General features: G+C 40.4%; 1 protein-coding gene across 1 annotated transcript in view; it reads left to right on the top strand.

The window, feature by feature from the left end:
• Positions 1 to 224: 224 nt before the first annotated feature.
• LOC108274425 (complexin-1) overlaps positions 225 to 17352 on the top strand; it is a 46036-nt gene continuing 28908 nt past the window's right edge. The window contains exons 1-2 of the mRNA XM_017484589.3: positions 225 to 560; positions 1534 to 1649. Coding sequence (XP_017340078.1) covers positions 1619 to 1649 — 31 coding nt within the window. The 5' untranslated portion in view covers positions 225 to 560; positions 1534 to 1618. The remainder of the gene's footprint in view (positions 561 to 1533; positions 1650 to 17352) is intronic.

The following is a 17352-nucleotide window of genomic DNA, read 5'->3' as shown; positions in this document are numbered from 1 at the left end:
TGCACACTGACAACTGCGCTCGATTCCTCGCGAGCCCGTCTAAACAGTAATACAGAGAGACACCGAGGTGACCTTAAGAAGGTGCACTATCAGTCCCGCTCCGGAGAGAGCGTGCGCGGAGGGAGGGAGTGAGGGATGGAGTGAGGGAGGGAGGGACAGGAGAGGAAAGGAGAGGAAAGCAGAGGAGAGGAGAGCAGGGAGGAAGGGCGCCCCAAGACTAGGCGGTGTTAATCATTGTTCTCTCTCTCTCTCTCTCTCTCTCTCTCTCTCTCTCTCTCTCTCTCGCTCCACTCACATAGAGTGTGGGACGTTTCAGTGAGTCCCTCCATCCGCGGCAGCTGCGCTTCCCTTCTCCCAAACACACACACACACACACGCGCACACACATACACACACACTCACACTCACTGCTTGTGAAAGCAAGGACGTCCTTTCTTTCCTTTACCCGGAAGCCGGAGATGCTAGGGACTTGCAGTTGAGAATCCCGCACTGCTAGTACACCTGAACTTCACTTGGAGGCGGATCGTCGAGTGTCGGAGCGACCTGTATTCACCGGGCAGGTAATTACGACCTCTCGATGTATGTGTGCGCGCGGCGTGTGTGTGTGTGTGAGTGAGTGAGAAGCGAGGCGTTTGGTTTTTGCCCAGTGGAGTGGGACGGACCGGAGCTCTCCAGTAGCAATGGTGCTGAAATACTCACCAACAAGGAAGTGATTCTGTGGTGTTTTCCCCTCGCATATCAAGTACAGGGGCATCACCAAAGAACTGGGGCATCTTTATTTGAGTATGCAAGCATTTTAGAAGACAGTAGAGCACAGATATATAGAACACACATCCATAGTGAGCTCAGAGATGCATTAGAGAGCATATTAGCCATATAAAGATATACAAGGCTGAGAAATAGCTTCTGTTTTTTTCTCCGCAAGATTATTTAGTCAGATAAGTTAACATGATTAACAGAGTATATGGGATTAGTCCTAACCTGTTTGTTCCAGGGTCTTGTGTTGTTCATTTATACATTTTAAAACAATCTTACTAGTTTATAAGGAGGCACGTCTTTTGGAAATGTTACAGGTTGATATTTAGGCTGCAATGTCATGCAATCCTCAGTGTTCTCCAAATTGGACAGAAAAGCATCTGTCATGCCATGGGCTAATATCACTTCTTGTAAGTTGGATAAACAATTTAAATGGAAATTATAGTGGATCACACTTTTTTTTTTCCACCCGAATGTGCTGCATTGACCTTTAATGACCTTCACAGTTCATCTAGTGTGAATACGTAGATATTTACTGGCGCAGAGTTACTTCACCAGAGAGATGGAGATAATGGGAAATCACAAATAATACATAAAACCCCAAATCCAAGAAAGTGTATAGTTTCTGTTATGCTGGTTACTGTCAAGTTTCAAACAATGCTACAGCAATGAGAGAGCTCTCCCCTTACGTAGCGTGCGTGTGTGTGTGTGTGTGTGTGTGTGTGTGTGTGTGTGTGTGTGTGTGTGTGTTTGTGTGTGTGTGTGTGTGTTTCATAGATCTGGTGAAAAGGGACAACATAAAGAAGCTTGAAGTAAATGTAACATCTGACTGTGAAGGAAGTAGGAATCAAAAGCCATCAAGATGAATTTTGTTATGAAGCAAGCGTTGGGAGGTAAGTTCCCAACAGTCGTGTTTTTCCAGACATGAGGGCACGTAATAGTCACACACAGTCCTACGGGGATACTTCAGAGAAGAGACTGAGCTCTTTATAAAAGAATTTGTGTAAAATGCAGATTTACTCATGACCACTTCTCCATGTTAATGAAATCGAATAGGACCTGGAGGTTCACTGCACTGCTTGATTTGTGTGGGCAGATGGAATTGAAATAAGTGTTGCTTTACTTTATAGATGCTTTTTTTTTTCAATATGAAAATATAGAAATTTTGTTCTGAGGTCATCTGAACAAGTAAGTGGGTCTGTGACTGTATTTTTAAGTTTGCTATGGTGCTTACTAAAAGACAATATGTACTTTTTGTGTTTTTTGAAAATGGAATAAATTGACTAAAATACAAATAGGCATTTAATTAAGTGCATGGGGAATTACTGCACATTTTAGAAAATATTGGAATGCATAATTATGATGTCATGAAGTTGTGATTTCATGATTATGGAAAAATGAAAACGAATAGAGTGTTGCAAACACTAAACCTTTAAAGGGTAGAATGTACTGTTGATTAATCATCTTGCATTTAATACAAAGATTTAACCATCGCTTTCTAAAGAAAAGGCTACTATTCTATGGATTTTGCTAACTGCTTTAATAGAGGCTGACACAAGCTGGTTTTGTTTTAATGGATTTGTGAGCACACGGTGGTTGATCTAAAAAAAAAAAAAAAAAAAAACAGACGGGGGAGGGGGTGATGAGATCCATGTGATTAACCCACTGATGGGGATGGCAGTGTGTCAGTCAGGTCCAGTACACAGCACTGTTAATGAACAAAAATGAGTGAAAGCAACTGAACAGTGTGGAAAAAAATAACCACTTGACAAAGTAGAGCTGCTCCATGGTCTAAAGCACCCAGCCCTTTTATTCTGACTTGTTTTTCCACAAACAGTAAAGGAATAGACTGCACTATTCTTTATTTTTATTTTAATATACAAGCAATGCTATCTGCTTTCCTCAAATAAATAAATAAATGTATTTGACAAAATAAAAAGAGAAAATTTATTCATTGGCAAAACCAAAAAAAAAAAAGGTCATATAAAAGCTTCTAGGAGCCTTTGTTCGTCTCTCTACACTCTCTCCTTTTGACCAGTACAGTAAATCAACGCACAGGCAATTTCCATATAGCAGCCACTGGGCAGTCCCGACCTGCATTAGATAATAAAACCGGGCTGAGGGGAAATAATGGGCCTGTCTCTGTAAGAGATTTAGAGGCCCAAGGTCAGCCAGTGGAGACACTATCTGCACTTCACTCCACCAAGGCGCCACCGTAGAGGCACAATCACACACTCACGAGGAAAAAAAAATCTCCAGAGCATGATTGCAAAATCAGGAGCAAAGCAGAAGTCAGCCATGCTAACACTCATATTCACACATAGTTGCATTTACCTTGCTGTTAATATAAACAAACACATTTTTTCCCTGGAAAAAACATTGTCTTTCTCTCTGTCTGACCTACAGTACCCTTAATCCTGTAAAGTGTGCACATCAATAGCTGAGACAGCAGCTCTTATACTCCCCAGAGTAGCCACCCCCCACCTCCACCAACACACACACACTCACTCAGTCATCACTGGCTTTGTTTTTTTCCATACTGTCTCTTTCTCTCGCTGATACTAACCCTGTGATGTGGAAAAAGCATACCAGGCCCACAGTGCTAATGAGGCTGAAATGTAGCATGTGCTGCAGGCATGCACGAGAGCCTGAAGTCTAAATCCAGACTGGTGGATAGACAGAAGCTGACAAACATGGCATTTTCACAATCGAGAAAACTTTCTGTGTGCAGTACTTTTTAGACACAATCAAAATATTCAAGACTTGATAGCAGCTCACAGCAGAAAAAGAACAGTGAAGATGTCTACAAGGTGTCTTTTCACAAGTTTTTCACAGTAGCCTGTTATGAATACAATGTAATGGTAGGCTGCTGTTTCAAAAATCCTCTCTTCACCCAAAGCAGAGGGTTGTGTCCATTTAATGGCTCTCTAAATTCAATGGTTTAGACAGACATCCCATAAATATGTGCACTTCAGCCCTCATCTGTGGTGAGGACTTGTTGTATGAAGAAGATAAAGAGCCTGTGTCATATGCAATGAAATCCACATTTTTGGAAGACCTGCTCAATCTTGAACTGATAATAGACATGTATAGATGGTAACAACCCTTTCATAAAAAATATACATTTTTTTGGGAATCCAGGAACTTTTCCACTGGATGAACCACAGCTGGTTTTAGTTCCAGGAACCTTTGTAGTTCATCCTCCAGTGCACAGTATGTAGTTTCTGGGTACACGGATTGTTGCCAAATGGTGAAAAGCAAGCTTCACATGAGCTTCCACACAAGGACCATCTTACTTGCCTTCTTTTTTTGTAATTGCCCTTTCCTCATTTTACATGGGATGGATGAAGCTTGTTTTATATCAGAGGAAGCACAGCGTGACAGATTGACAGATCCTGTGGACCATTACAGGAACATTTGGTTTTTACACAGGTAGTGAGTCAAAAATGTCTCAAGGGTGTATTTAGTTTGTGGCATGGGCATAAAAAAATAAAATTAAGCATCACAGTTGAGAGAGGATACAATCAATGCCTTTGTTAAAGACTCAACATGGTTCTCTGGCCTTCCTGGAATTCAAGCTTACAAACTTCTGATCACTAATTGGATCCTTAACCATTTTGCTGCCACCATCAGAAACAAACTGGGTTTAATCTCAACCTGCCCCAAATGAGAAATATTTGATTATGGTCACAGTTCTTGCAGGAAATGCTAAACATGTTCAGGATTATTAACTTTTTTCGTTTTTTAACGAGATTACGAGCATTTTTCTGCACCAGGAGATCTATGTGATTTGTGCTCTTTCTGTTCTTTGCACTTGGTGTCAATATGCTGCAGCTACTACTTCCTGTCAGCATTAAAGACCATATGCTGGGTCAAGTGGAGCTGCAGTGAAGTGATGGCCATTGAAGTGACAGATTCATTACCGATGGCCCACACTCTGAATCACCATTGCTTCATTGCTTCACAATCACGCCAACCAGAGCTCTCAAACCCTCGCTGGGTCATGGCTAGATTATCAGAGAGTCACTGCTCATGGACAAACCAATCAAATATAATTAGAAGATCTGCAAGAGTGAAAGTGACTTAGAACGAACTTAATTGCAGTGGAGTGGGGTGAAAAAGTAGGTGCAAGTACACCTCTATTATTTTAAAACTAAAAGTATAAGCAAAAGATGAAAGGAGCTCTCATTAATAGCATTACCATAACTTTAATAAACATCAATCATTCTGGCTAAATCAAGCATTCATGCTATTCATGTTGTCTAGCAGAGCCACAGCAACAGGGTGCATCTCATTCTGCCAGAAAAGCCCACGGATCAGAAACCACACTGCTAGGCCATGTGGAAGCTGATATGTTATTGATCGAAAGGACTGATCACTGATGCTGAGAAGGCAGGATTTTTAACTGTTGAACGAGATGATCCATAAGCAAGTTGCTCCTTGCAACATGTGTCCTGGGGGAAAGAAATCAATGTGCAGATACGGTGATACCAGGTGGTGATCTCTTCACTAAGGGAGGGGCTTGGAAGTGGATATTGTGTTATGACTATGACCAGTGAAGCAATAAAAATCGATCATAGCACCATTATGAGGAATTAGAGCAGCAACTCCTATAACACTCCTGCTTTTAGTTGAAACCTGAGTCTGTGCAGCTCGAGAGCTTTGTGTTATTGTAAGTGAATGACGCAGCATATTGGACAGTAAGTCAGACAAGGAGAAAGACACTTATATAGAGAGTAAAATATGGATAGTTAAGGAAAAAGAAAGAGAGGTTTGTACATCCTGATGACAGAAAGGGAAAGGAGAGAAAGAGAGAGGGAGAAACAGAGATAAAAAGAAAGAGAGCGAGAGTGATCAAGAAAGAGAGACTGAAAATGAGCATAGAAATGACTGTGGAAGTCAATGAGTGGTGAAATTAAAAATGTGCAAATATACTACACGCACATGTACACCCCAACCCACACACACATACATGCACATGCACGCACACACACACACACACACAGCAGGAATTACACTTCCTTGGGATTGTGTGCACCGACAGGATGTAATGTACTCATTATCTCCTCCTGTCGGCAGGATTTGCTAAGGGCAGTCTAGAACATGTTTTTGCATGTTGTTTCTCATACATTTACACACACACACACACACACACACACACACACACACACACACACACACACACACACACATTAGCAGGGTCAGCAGCTGTATACTCTACATGTGGTTGGACACATTGGCCACGCTGCAGGCTCCTGGTCCCGGGTTGCAGGACTTACAGTACATGTGTGCTATGGCCCTTTTAGTGCCACACTGGAGTCCACACAGCAAGAGAAAACCTGCTATTACACACAACACGTGGCCCTCCATGGATCAGACTTCTTTGTCCAGCACATCGCACAGATGCTCGATTGGATTGAGATCTGGGGAATTTGGAGGCCAAGTCAACAACTTCAACTTTGTCATGTTTCTCAAACCGTTCCTGAACAATTTTTGCAGTGTGGCAGGGTGCATTATCCTGCTGAAAGAGGCCACTGCTATTACGGAATACCATTGACGTGAAGGGGTTTACTTGGACTGCAGCGATGTTTAGGTAGGTGGTACATCTCAAAGTAACATCCATATGAATGCCAGGACCCAAGGTTTGCCCAGAGCATCACACTGCCTCTGCCAGCTTAACTTCTTCCCATAGTGCAACCTGGTGCCATCTCTCCCCAGGTATGCAACACACATGCACTCGGTTGTCCACATAATGTAAAAGAAAAACGTCATTCATTAGACCAGGCCACCTTCTTCCATTGCTCCATGGTCCAGTTCTGATGCTCACATGCCCATTGTAAATGCTTTCGGAGGTGAACAGGGGTGAGCATGGGGATTCTGACCGGTCTGCAGCTATGCAGCCCCATACTCAGCAAGTTGCGTTGGGCTGTGTGTTCTGACACTTTTCTATCATAACCAGCATTAACCTTTTCACATGCATCCCACATGCTTCAATGAGCCTTGGGTGCCCATAACCCTGTCGTCGGTTCACTGGGTGTCCTTCCTTGGATCACTTTTGGTAGGTACTAACCACTACATAACAGAAACACCCCACAATACCTGTCGCTTTAGAGATGCTCTGACCCAGTCGTCTAGCCGTCACAATTTGGCCCTTGTCAAAGTCATTCAGATCCTCATGCTGCCGATTTCAGAAATGACTGCTCACTTGTTGCCTAATATATCCAACCCCTTTACAGTGCCATTGTAATGAGATGATCATTGTTATTCACGTCACCTGTCCAGTTTTAATGTTATGTCTGATTGGTGTATATCAGGGTTTCCATTAGCTGGTAAATACCAGCATTTGTACATATAAAAATATTCACTTAAACAACATACTTAATTTCAAGTAAAGTAAGTACACCTCCTTTTTTAGTTTTCCACACCTCCTTTTATTCAGTAATGCATGTCTCTTTAAATTAGTATAGATGATACGCTGAAGAAAAAAAACAGTTTTTTATATCTAGGTCTTTAAGCGCGGTGCCACTGCCACAGGTATCATTACCTGCTCTAGCATCAATTTCTTATAGCCACTTCTGCGTAACCATTATTTTCTAATAAATCACAGCTACAGTGATTTGCACAGAAATGCACAGAAAATCCAGATACATTATTCAAATACAGAATTTCAAAATCCTGTCACCCAGTCATCTACACTCTATTCACTCACTCAGATACTACTTTACTCAATTCCTAAGTTCAAATTTTCTCTTCCTTATGGAACTCAAGGAAGCTGCCTTTTGAATATTTTATTTATGTTTATTTAAATGTTGACTGAATGCAAAAAATGTTAATTAAACTTAAATTTTTACTTGGTGTCATTCTTGTATAGCCCAAAATGAAAAATTTTTGCAGTGTGGCAGGGTGCATTATCCTACTAAGAGGCCACTGCCACTGGGGAATACTGTTGCCATCAAGGGGTGTACTACATCATTTGTCCGGTAAACTGCATTGTTTCTGGACATCGTGACCGTCACCAAAGATTCAGAGTAGAAACTCTGAGATATATATATATATATATATATTGGCCCCCAAGTGTGAATAAGTGTGTGAAGTATGTGTACATGGTGAAGCCCAGTGTTAGACGACATAGACACCAGACCCACCATGAGTCGAAACAGGTTAATGTTCTCACTAAGGTAAATGAATGAATAAATTGCTCTAAAATAATTCTCTACATTTAAACCATCCATCCATCATTTTCTGTACCACTTATCCTACACATGGTCGCAGGGGAGCCTAGAGCCTATCTCAGGGCACAAGGTGGGGGACACCCTGGACCGGGTGCCAACCCATCTCAGGACACAATTGCCCACACACTTATACACTACGGACATTTTAGAGACACCAGTCAGCCTGCATGTCTTTGGACTGGGGAAGGAAGCTGGAGTACCCGAAGTAAACCTCAGAAGCATGGGGAATGCATGCAAACTCCATGCACACAGGGTGAAGGTGGAAATCAGACCCTCAACCCCGGAGTTGCAAGCCCCCATTCTACATGTAAATCAGTCGGAGATTAATAAATCCTTTAATTCTCTTGAGACACTGCCACAAGCATCTGGCACACACATGCACGCACGCAAACACCCCCCACTCATGTGACTGCACGGTTAGATAACTCATCACGCTGTAGCCATTAATGTGCACTATTGAGTGTTGAATTTGGCCTTGACACCAGTGAACTTCCTCACCCCTCCTCTGTCTACTCTCTACTGGCAATTGAACATGACACAACTTATTTATGTGGAAGTCCTAGTGTGTAGGTTGTTATTAGGCACAGCATGAGAGGTGATGGCAAAAGCATAAAAAAGTTATCAAATGCATTTAAAAAATCATCAGTCTAAACAAATAATTATAAAAATCTACAACAGTAAAAAATATAATGTAAACAACAGCAGCATCTAATCTACTAACTTTATAGATACAGCCTTTATATTTGCTGCCTTCAAAAGGTTTTAACTCTTACTATCAGGTATGTTCTCATGTTACATCCACATAAAAGTCTGGTTGTCACACCCTTTGATCAATGCATGTTTATGGGTTGATATAGTAGTCTACAAATACTAAGATATCAGTGCATAAGATTATCAGAAAAGGCTTGATTGCACACAACTTAAGAGAGACTCTTTTTTTCCTTCAAAATAATCTACTGACTAAACTACCTACAGTATGTTTATTCACATTATTTCTGTGGCTAAAGCTCCTTAGAGCTAACACTGACTACAAAAATAGCTAATGTATGCGAACTAGTTAACCCATCTGCTTATGAGTCCTATTTTGTGCATGTATGTCTAATGAGATTATACTGCTTCCTCATGGTCATCTCAGCAGTCACATTTAGATCTGCTTGACCTTTCTGTAGTTAAGGGTAAAGCTTGAATTCGTTGTCCTTCCGACAAAAACCTTTAAGAGGACAATCAATACAGTAAGACACTCGGCTTGGATACTGATTAGCTCACACAGTGGTTAGTGAGACGAGGGTGCTGTTCACCTTGCCTAAGAATAGGATGTGCACACACACACACACACACATACACACACACACACACACACACACACACACACACACACACACACAAAAGCAAACATACAGTGATGGAGTTGCTGTGCAATAAACTCAATTTTTGCATAACAGTTTCAGCTGCACAGTCACACTTCTGCAAGTGTGACCTAATTTGGGGAAATTCTTTTATAAAAATAGATGCGGACAGTATCATAGCTTTAGTATTATGGGATGTATTCAGGTGAAGATGTGTTTTGAGGTAAAGTACTTCAGATAAAGGGGTCATATGATTTTTAAACATTATGTTGTTTACTGGGTGTAATAAAATAGGATAACATGCTTTAATGTTCAAAAAACTTATTATTTGTCAAATAATGTACATTATTGCAGTACCTCTATTCCCAGGCTGCCTAAAACACTCCGATTTCTTTAAGGCCCCTCCTTCCGAAAAGCCCAGAGTGCTCTGATTGGCCAGCTGACCCATTGCGTTGTGATAGGCCAAAAGTCTTGCGTGTATCAGAAATGTAACACCCCTTAGATTTAGCCTCCAAGGCTTCTAATGCAGTACTAAGCTCCTAAACAACATGTCGTCAGTTTTACCATATCGGTTCGAGCCCGAGTCAGATTCAGAAAATGATGATCAAGCGGAGCAGACTTTGCAAACATGACTTGAGCAGAACGTTTCACAGTGGTAAGTTTTTATTTTATAACACTCTTACCTTTCAGATACAATGTAAATTCTGACCCCGCCGGCAGGACTAACTAAGATGTACACAGCCTCTGTCTGTATATAGGTACTTGTGCAATATATCTTTGGAAAGCTAGGATTCTTGTGATTCGATTGATATAAACCTTTTCAAAAGGGGGCAGTTGTGACTTAGTAACTTAGCAGTTAAGGCTCTGGGTTACTGATTGGATGGTTGGGGTTCAAGCCCAGCACTGCCAAGCTGCCACTGTTGGGCCCTTGAGCAAGGCCCTAAACCTTCTTTGCTCCAGGGGTGCTGTAGGCTGACCCCAGCATCCTGACAGGCTGGGGTATGCAAAGAAAACAATTTTCACTGGGTGAAAATACTGTATATGTGAAAAATAAAGACTCATTATCATTAAAATACAATCACAACAGCAGCCATAATCAACATCTCTGTCAGACCATCAACATATATAAAACAAATTCTTTACAAATACTGAGGCAACTTAGCAAACTTTAACTAGCACATCAGCAGAGGTCTACAACTGAGCCACAACACAAAACTCTGCATTTGAACAGCCAATAGCAGATACTTCATAAAATAATCAAACACACTTACAGGTTCTGATTCAGAAGTGCAAGATTGTCTGAACAAGGAGGGAATTGCTCCACTTTTCAGGAGTAACCTTTGTGTGTAGATTGCCTTGTACTGGCCCAGGTTCAGGAAGCTGTCGCTGCGCTGTGCACAAGCAAACGTTTGGGTTGTATTTGTCAGGAACAGCATTATAAATAAACAGTAACCACTGATTCCTAATTTGGTCTGTTTTTGGAAGGCTGAAAAAAGAGGTTTTGCTTTCGCACCGAAACACACAGCATCTCCGTGACATGGTGCCTAACTTAACTGAAGCCTTGACTGAATTAACTGAAGCATTGACTGAATTCACTGAAGGCTTGACTGAATTCACTGAAGCATTGATTGAATTCACTGAAGCATTGACTGAATTCACTGAAGCCTTGACTGAATTCACTGAAGCATTGACTGAATTCACTGAAGCCTTGACTGAATTCACTGAAGCATTGATTGAATTCACTGAAGCCTTGACTGAATTCACTGAAGCCTTGACTGAATGCACTGAAGCATTGACTGAATTCACTGAAGCCTTGACTAAATTCACTGAATCATTGACTGAATCCTTGAATGCCTTTGGGTGGAATTATGCTGGTAGTGCACGCTGTGACGTAGAGAAATTACGGAAGTAAATCTTCGGATGACGTGTTTCAGACAGGTCTGTAGAAGTGTTTTCTGTTAGACAGAATAAATCCTGTTATGGGAAAACGAGTTTTGGGACTTTGCAGAGCTTATGCATGCACAATACATTACACTACCAAAAAGAAGGAAAACATAAAAAATCTTGTTAGAACCCTTTAAGAGAAATCCAATACAATCAATATAAACATAATATAATACTCAATGTAACCAAATAAGTAACATATCACCTTATCTTTCATAGATATTTGGGGGGTTTTTTAGTTATAATTTTATGCTTAGCCCTGCTTTAATATCATTAGGCATCTAAAGCAAAATTACCTAGCTGCTAACATTACATTGTCATGATTTCCCCTCGTGCAAAGCATTGGAGCTCACAGCGCACTCTGAAACCCGAAGCACAAGCTCGAAGTGCTAGTACACACTTCCCGGTTTTTCAGTGACATTGACTTTCATTGTACTTCTGCATCTATTATGATTTGTCTTGTCTCCACCCCTGTATTGTCATTGGTTATTTCCTGTATGTGTCACCTTTGTTCTCAGCTGTTTTGTGTTTCACCCCTGATTACATTTGTTATTTAAACCCCTCATGTGTCTATATGCGTTGCGAAGTATTGGATGTTATAACCATGCCAAACCTTTGTTCCTCGTGTTTCTATGCCATAGATCCTGTTGTTGACCTTGTTCTTTGATTCCAGTTTAGACTTGTTTATGCCAGTTTGCTGATCACTTGACCATCTGCCTGTTTTTGACCACGACTCTGATTCACATATTGTATTTGTCTGTGTGCCTCTCTTAAAGCCTCTAATAATGCTCTTTTCTGCACTTGCATCCATCCTAACCCTCATTACATGACATACATGCTAACTTGTGATTTTTAGCTAGCTAGCTAAATAAAGCAGTACTAGTGTAGTGGGTGCAGCTGGATAAATATTATATACTGCATTATGCTAGCCATTATTTAGTATGTGTGCTTGCTTCAGATGTGCAAAAACACTTCTTTAGAGCTTTTAGCTAATATTTAATACTAGCATTGCTACAATTATTACTTAAATGTACTAAAAATTAGTCACCGTAATTTTATTATGTGAAATCTCCGTTGCCTATTGATCCAGCACTATCCCTGATAGTACTCGTATGCTAATATGACATGCACAATTTCCATCTCAGAGATGTTGAATGTTTTTTGGGGTTTTTTTTTTGTTGTTGTTGTTGTTTTTGTTTGTTTTTTTGCTAATTGGGAAGACATCGGCACAATGTGATTTTTCACCAGGCATTCTTGAGCATAATATGTGATTTAATCCAATCAGTGTTGTATGAAAGCATTCCCTCTTGATCATTATGTATTTAATCTATACTATGACCATTTGATAAGCAGACTCAAATCAAATTCCTTTCACACATCTTTGCTTGCATGATTAATCTAAAGATAACATACTTTTTGGGGTCATTATTTTCCCTGTAACTCACCACTGACTACAGTCTGCAACTGAATAAATATTCTTATTCAATTATTCTTGTATATTTATATATAAAAATACTTATCCACAGCTGTAAAAAACAACAACAACAAACAAGTACAATATAAGAACATCCACTTTAAAACATCATTGTGCTGACATTTTGGAGATCTTATTTGAACACATTGTGCCAACATTGTCTAGACATTAGTCCTATCTGGGATGAAAGGCTTAACCAAGTACATTCCACTGGTTACACCAAAATGGCAGAGAGAACCTTATATTAGGATCAAAATATATAATAGTAAATGAAAGCTCACCAAATTAAATAAGTATTTGAAGTACCAATTACATAAAGGAAACTCAAAGTGCAAAAATAGGTTAATGACATCAGCAGTTAGGTAACCACAATGTGTCCCTATCGGCATTTGGGCCCTCAGTTTGGTGTCCTGTGTCCTTCAGAGATAACTGCTTCACTAACTGGCATCAGAAATGAGCTCTTTTGGCTGTTCTATCACACGTCCTTGACTTGTGTCCAAAATGGCTGCCTAGACAGCATGCAGATCTGGCAGGTCTGGACATTTCCCCTCTCTCCCTATCTGTTTCTCTCTGGCAGGGCACAGCCTCCTGCAGGCCAGGGAAGGTGAGAGCTGCTCTCTTTAGTTTAGTACAGCTCCAGGTACTGCCTTGTTTTTCTCTTCTGATTGTCTTCAATAGAGATCCAGCATTTATGCCCATGAAGATCAGAGGGGGTCTCTCAAAAAAGCCTGGCTATTTGGTACTTGGGGTGGTGCATGTGTGTGTGTGCATCAAGGCAAGCCTCTGCTGTCTGCAGCTCAAGGTCATGCAGTTTATTACACCTATTTCCATTCTCTTATTTCCATACAGATGGGTTTACAGCCTTCTTACAAGTAATGGAGGCACCTCCCTACTGTGAAAGTGGCCATTTGTTAATTTGAATTCGCTTTTCCTCTCAACAGGTAGCCATCAATAACTTTCCAGCATTTGTGCTCTTGCACCTGACCAGTAATTTCATTTCACAGATATTGTTCTTGACCTTTAAGGATGAATCTAGCCTTATTGAACAATGTACTGTAAATACTCAGTCTGTTAATTAGTTTTAGTGTTCAGGAATATCTAGTACTCTACCTAATAGGGATGGGTGTCTCTCCTTTTAAGACAATACCATACACATTTCAATATGCAGCCAATGATCTGATGTAAAAAATAATAAAAGCATCCAGTGATTAAAAATGATACAACTTACAGCTCTGATTCAATGAAATGCAATGCAGTATTGTGATTCAATTGGCAGGGGAGCATGGTGGCTTAGTGGCTTAGTAGTTAACTCATTTGCCTTGCACCTCTGGGGTTGGGGGCTCGAATCCCACCTCTTCCCTGTGTGTGTTATTTGCATGTTCTCCCTGTTCTTTGTGAGTTTCCTCCAGGTTCTCCAGTTTCCTCCCCCAGTCCAAAGACATGCATTTTAGGTTGACTGGCATTTCCAAATTGTCCATAGTGTGTGAATGTGTGAGCAATTGTGCCCTGATGGGTTGGTGCTTTATCCAGGGTGTCTCCCGTCTTGTGCCCCAAGTTCACTGGGATTGGCTCCAGGCTCTTCCATGACTCTGTACAGGATAAGCGATATGAAAAATGGATGGATGGATTCAGTTTCCCTAACAAACTCTCCACACAGCAAAGCATAAATGACGAGGAGAAAGACAGAGAGAGTTTACAAGTTTATTTATTCATCTTCACTAGCCTCTTTATCCTGGTGTGGGTCAAAGTGGATCCAAAGCCCATTCCAAGAACAATGGGCTTAAAGTGGGAATACTCCATGAATGGGATGTTGGTCCATCACAGGGCACCTTGCACAGACACATTCACATATTTAATCCCTCTTTAGAGTAGCCTATCCACCTAATGACGTTTTTTTAAAAGTGGAAAACAGGAGAACCTGGATGAAACATTGAGCTGAGGAGAACATACAAACCACAAACACACAGACAGCAACAGTTGTGAGGTGCCAATGCTACTCGCTGCACAGTAGTAAATTGCATAGTAGTAATAACAAAGATTTACACATGTAGTATTAGGCTTTATTGACACAGATGTGCCAATAATATGTGGATACCTGTATGTGGGCATTTTGAACATTTCATTCCACATTTAGTCTCCCCTTTGCTGTTATAACCTCCGCGCTTCTGAAAAAGCTTTCCACTAGATTTTGGAGCGTGGCAGTGGGGATTTGTGTTCATTCAGCCACAAGAATATTAGTGAGGTCAAGCACTGATGATCGGTGAGGAGGCCTGGTGAGCTGTCAGCTTTCCAATTGATCCCAAAAGTGATCAATGGGGATGAGGTCAGGGCTCTGTGCAGGCTACTCCGGTTCTTCCACTTCAACTTTGGCAAACTCTGTCTTTATGGAACCCACTTTGTGCACAGGGACATTATGATGCTGGAACAGGTTTGGGCCTCTTAGTTCCACTGAAGGGAAATCTTAATGCTATTTTGTGCTTCAAACTTTGTGGCAATAGATTTAAAAGGAATTTTGAAAATTATTTTTTTCAAAAATGTTCAACTTGACCAAACCTTTTGGGAGCATTTAAACCAGTGTGCATAAATTATTTTTTCTTTTTTGTAGCTCAGACTCATGCAACATTTTACATGTTATCCATATGGTGCACAGTGGGACTCTCTTAGCTCAACTCAAGCGGATGAAAGACAACTGGATGGAGCCGAATATGTTGTAGTGCTTATATGTTGCCTCCAGCACCTCCATTCCCAGGGTATGGTGGCATGAGCATGTGTACGCAGCTTGGTGCAGTGATGGGAGTATTGGCTCTCAGCATTGCCCCTGGCCTTTGGCCTTCACCGTGATTGTCAGAAGGCTGCGTCACTTGCCATCTGTTGAGGGGAGATTCCTTTTCCTCCTTGTGAAAATGGTAATATCCTGAAGAAGGGAGAGGCATTAATGGGACAAAGAAGCAATTGATTTCAATCACTGGCTTATCAGAACAGAGTATTTTTAGCCACATGTTTAATGGCAGATGAAACTGGCAAAAACTTGCTGTCTCTTGTAGTTCTAGGTGTCTGTATATATAAATAAATAGAAATTAAAACTTCAAGTCTATGCATATATGCTGTATATGTAAACAGTATAACTACAAGAGGCTATGCATTGCCTTAGCACTGGATTTATTAGTAGTAGATATGACTTGCAACATGTTCTTGAGAATTAAAAAAAAAAAATCAAGTTCCTCCTACATCCCTCCACTTGCATGACCTTTGGAAATTACTTTGATGAGGAAAAGTAAACCTCCACCTCCACACAGAGGGGTTTTTGTGAGGTGAATGTCTTTGTGGTGCTGTATGCTTTCAGTGGCAGTACCTACGCAAAGGATGTGGGCGATCAGAAAGACCTCTGTTGATCTACCATCACTTTACGGCAGTCCCTAAAGAGGGCCTAAAAGAGGAACCTCCTTCTAAACAAATAGGTCAACCCATTACTGTAGGCTAAGAACATCAAAGTCTTTCTTTCCTTTCTCACGAGTTTGACTTTTAGTTAAATAACTAGCCTTTTAAACTGTCTTTGCATATTTAGATTTTGGGCTTTCACTGTTTAATAAAATGCTTCTTTTGTTATCGTATAGTTTTCATAGTGGAATGAAAAGCAGTTACAGAGAGCTCTTTTTCCTCATTGAAGATGCCAGGCTTTTTGATATATGAGTTATAGCATAATGTAAACAGTTATCATTCACAGGGGTTTATCTGTCAGTTTGATAGAAGAATAAGTCTCTTTTCCTCTCTATGTCTGCAAATATTTCTGCAACATTATTGTGGTTATATTTTCCTATCAGTAGAAATTTAACATTAGATACCAAGTGCCTTTTAAATAAATGGCTAAATCATAAAGTAAAAAAAAATAAAAAAAATTCCCCTCTCTGAGTCATTGACCTGATACAGCAACTATGGCCATTTTATAATTGAGGTTTCTGTGTTATTTGAGGACAAAATTGCTAAACCAAAACAGTCAATCATGGCTCCAGCTGGTCCCTTGGCATGATTACAAATACAGCAAGTGTTTGCTCAAATAAATGTCCATGGTTTCAATCATAAGCAGAAGTCATAAACAACAGTCTTGTAATTGAAGAGGCATATATTAAGTAAAACTTAACTAACCAACACAAAGTACTAAACCAAATCAATGACAGCGTACTATCCCATAGATTATGTCTAAGAAAAAAATGTTCCAAAATTTACAGGCACTCTGCAGTACACACTGCAGATAATTTATTTATTAAGACATTTCCTAGTCATTTTCCAATCTTCAACTGCCTAGTTTTTTTTAATCTTGTGCCCACTGTAGCCTCAGAGTCCTGTTCTTGGTGGACAGAAATAAAACTGGTCTTCTGCAGTTGTAGCCCATCCACCTTAAGGTTTGACATGTTATGCATTCTGTGATTTGTGCTTTTCTGCTCACCGATTGTAAATAGAGGTTATATGAGTTAAAATAGACTTCTTTCAGTTTGAACTAATCGGGTCATTCTCCTCTGAACCCTGTCAACCATAAGGCATTTTGTTGTATTAAGGCAGGTTGTTGTTGTGTTTGGGTTTTGTTTTATTATTGCACACTTAT

This window comes from Ictalurus punctatus, chromosome 14 (assembly GCF_001660625.3).
Source record: "Ictalurus punctatus breed USDA103 chromosome 14, Coco_2.0, whole genome shotgun sequence".
Classification (NCBI taxonomy): Eukaryota; Metazoa; Chordata; class Actinopteri; order Siluriformes; family Ictaluridae; genus Ictalurus; species Ictalurus punctatus.
This window is presented reverse-complemented; position numbering and strand designations above follow the sequence as displayed.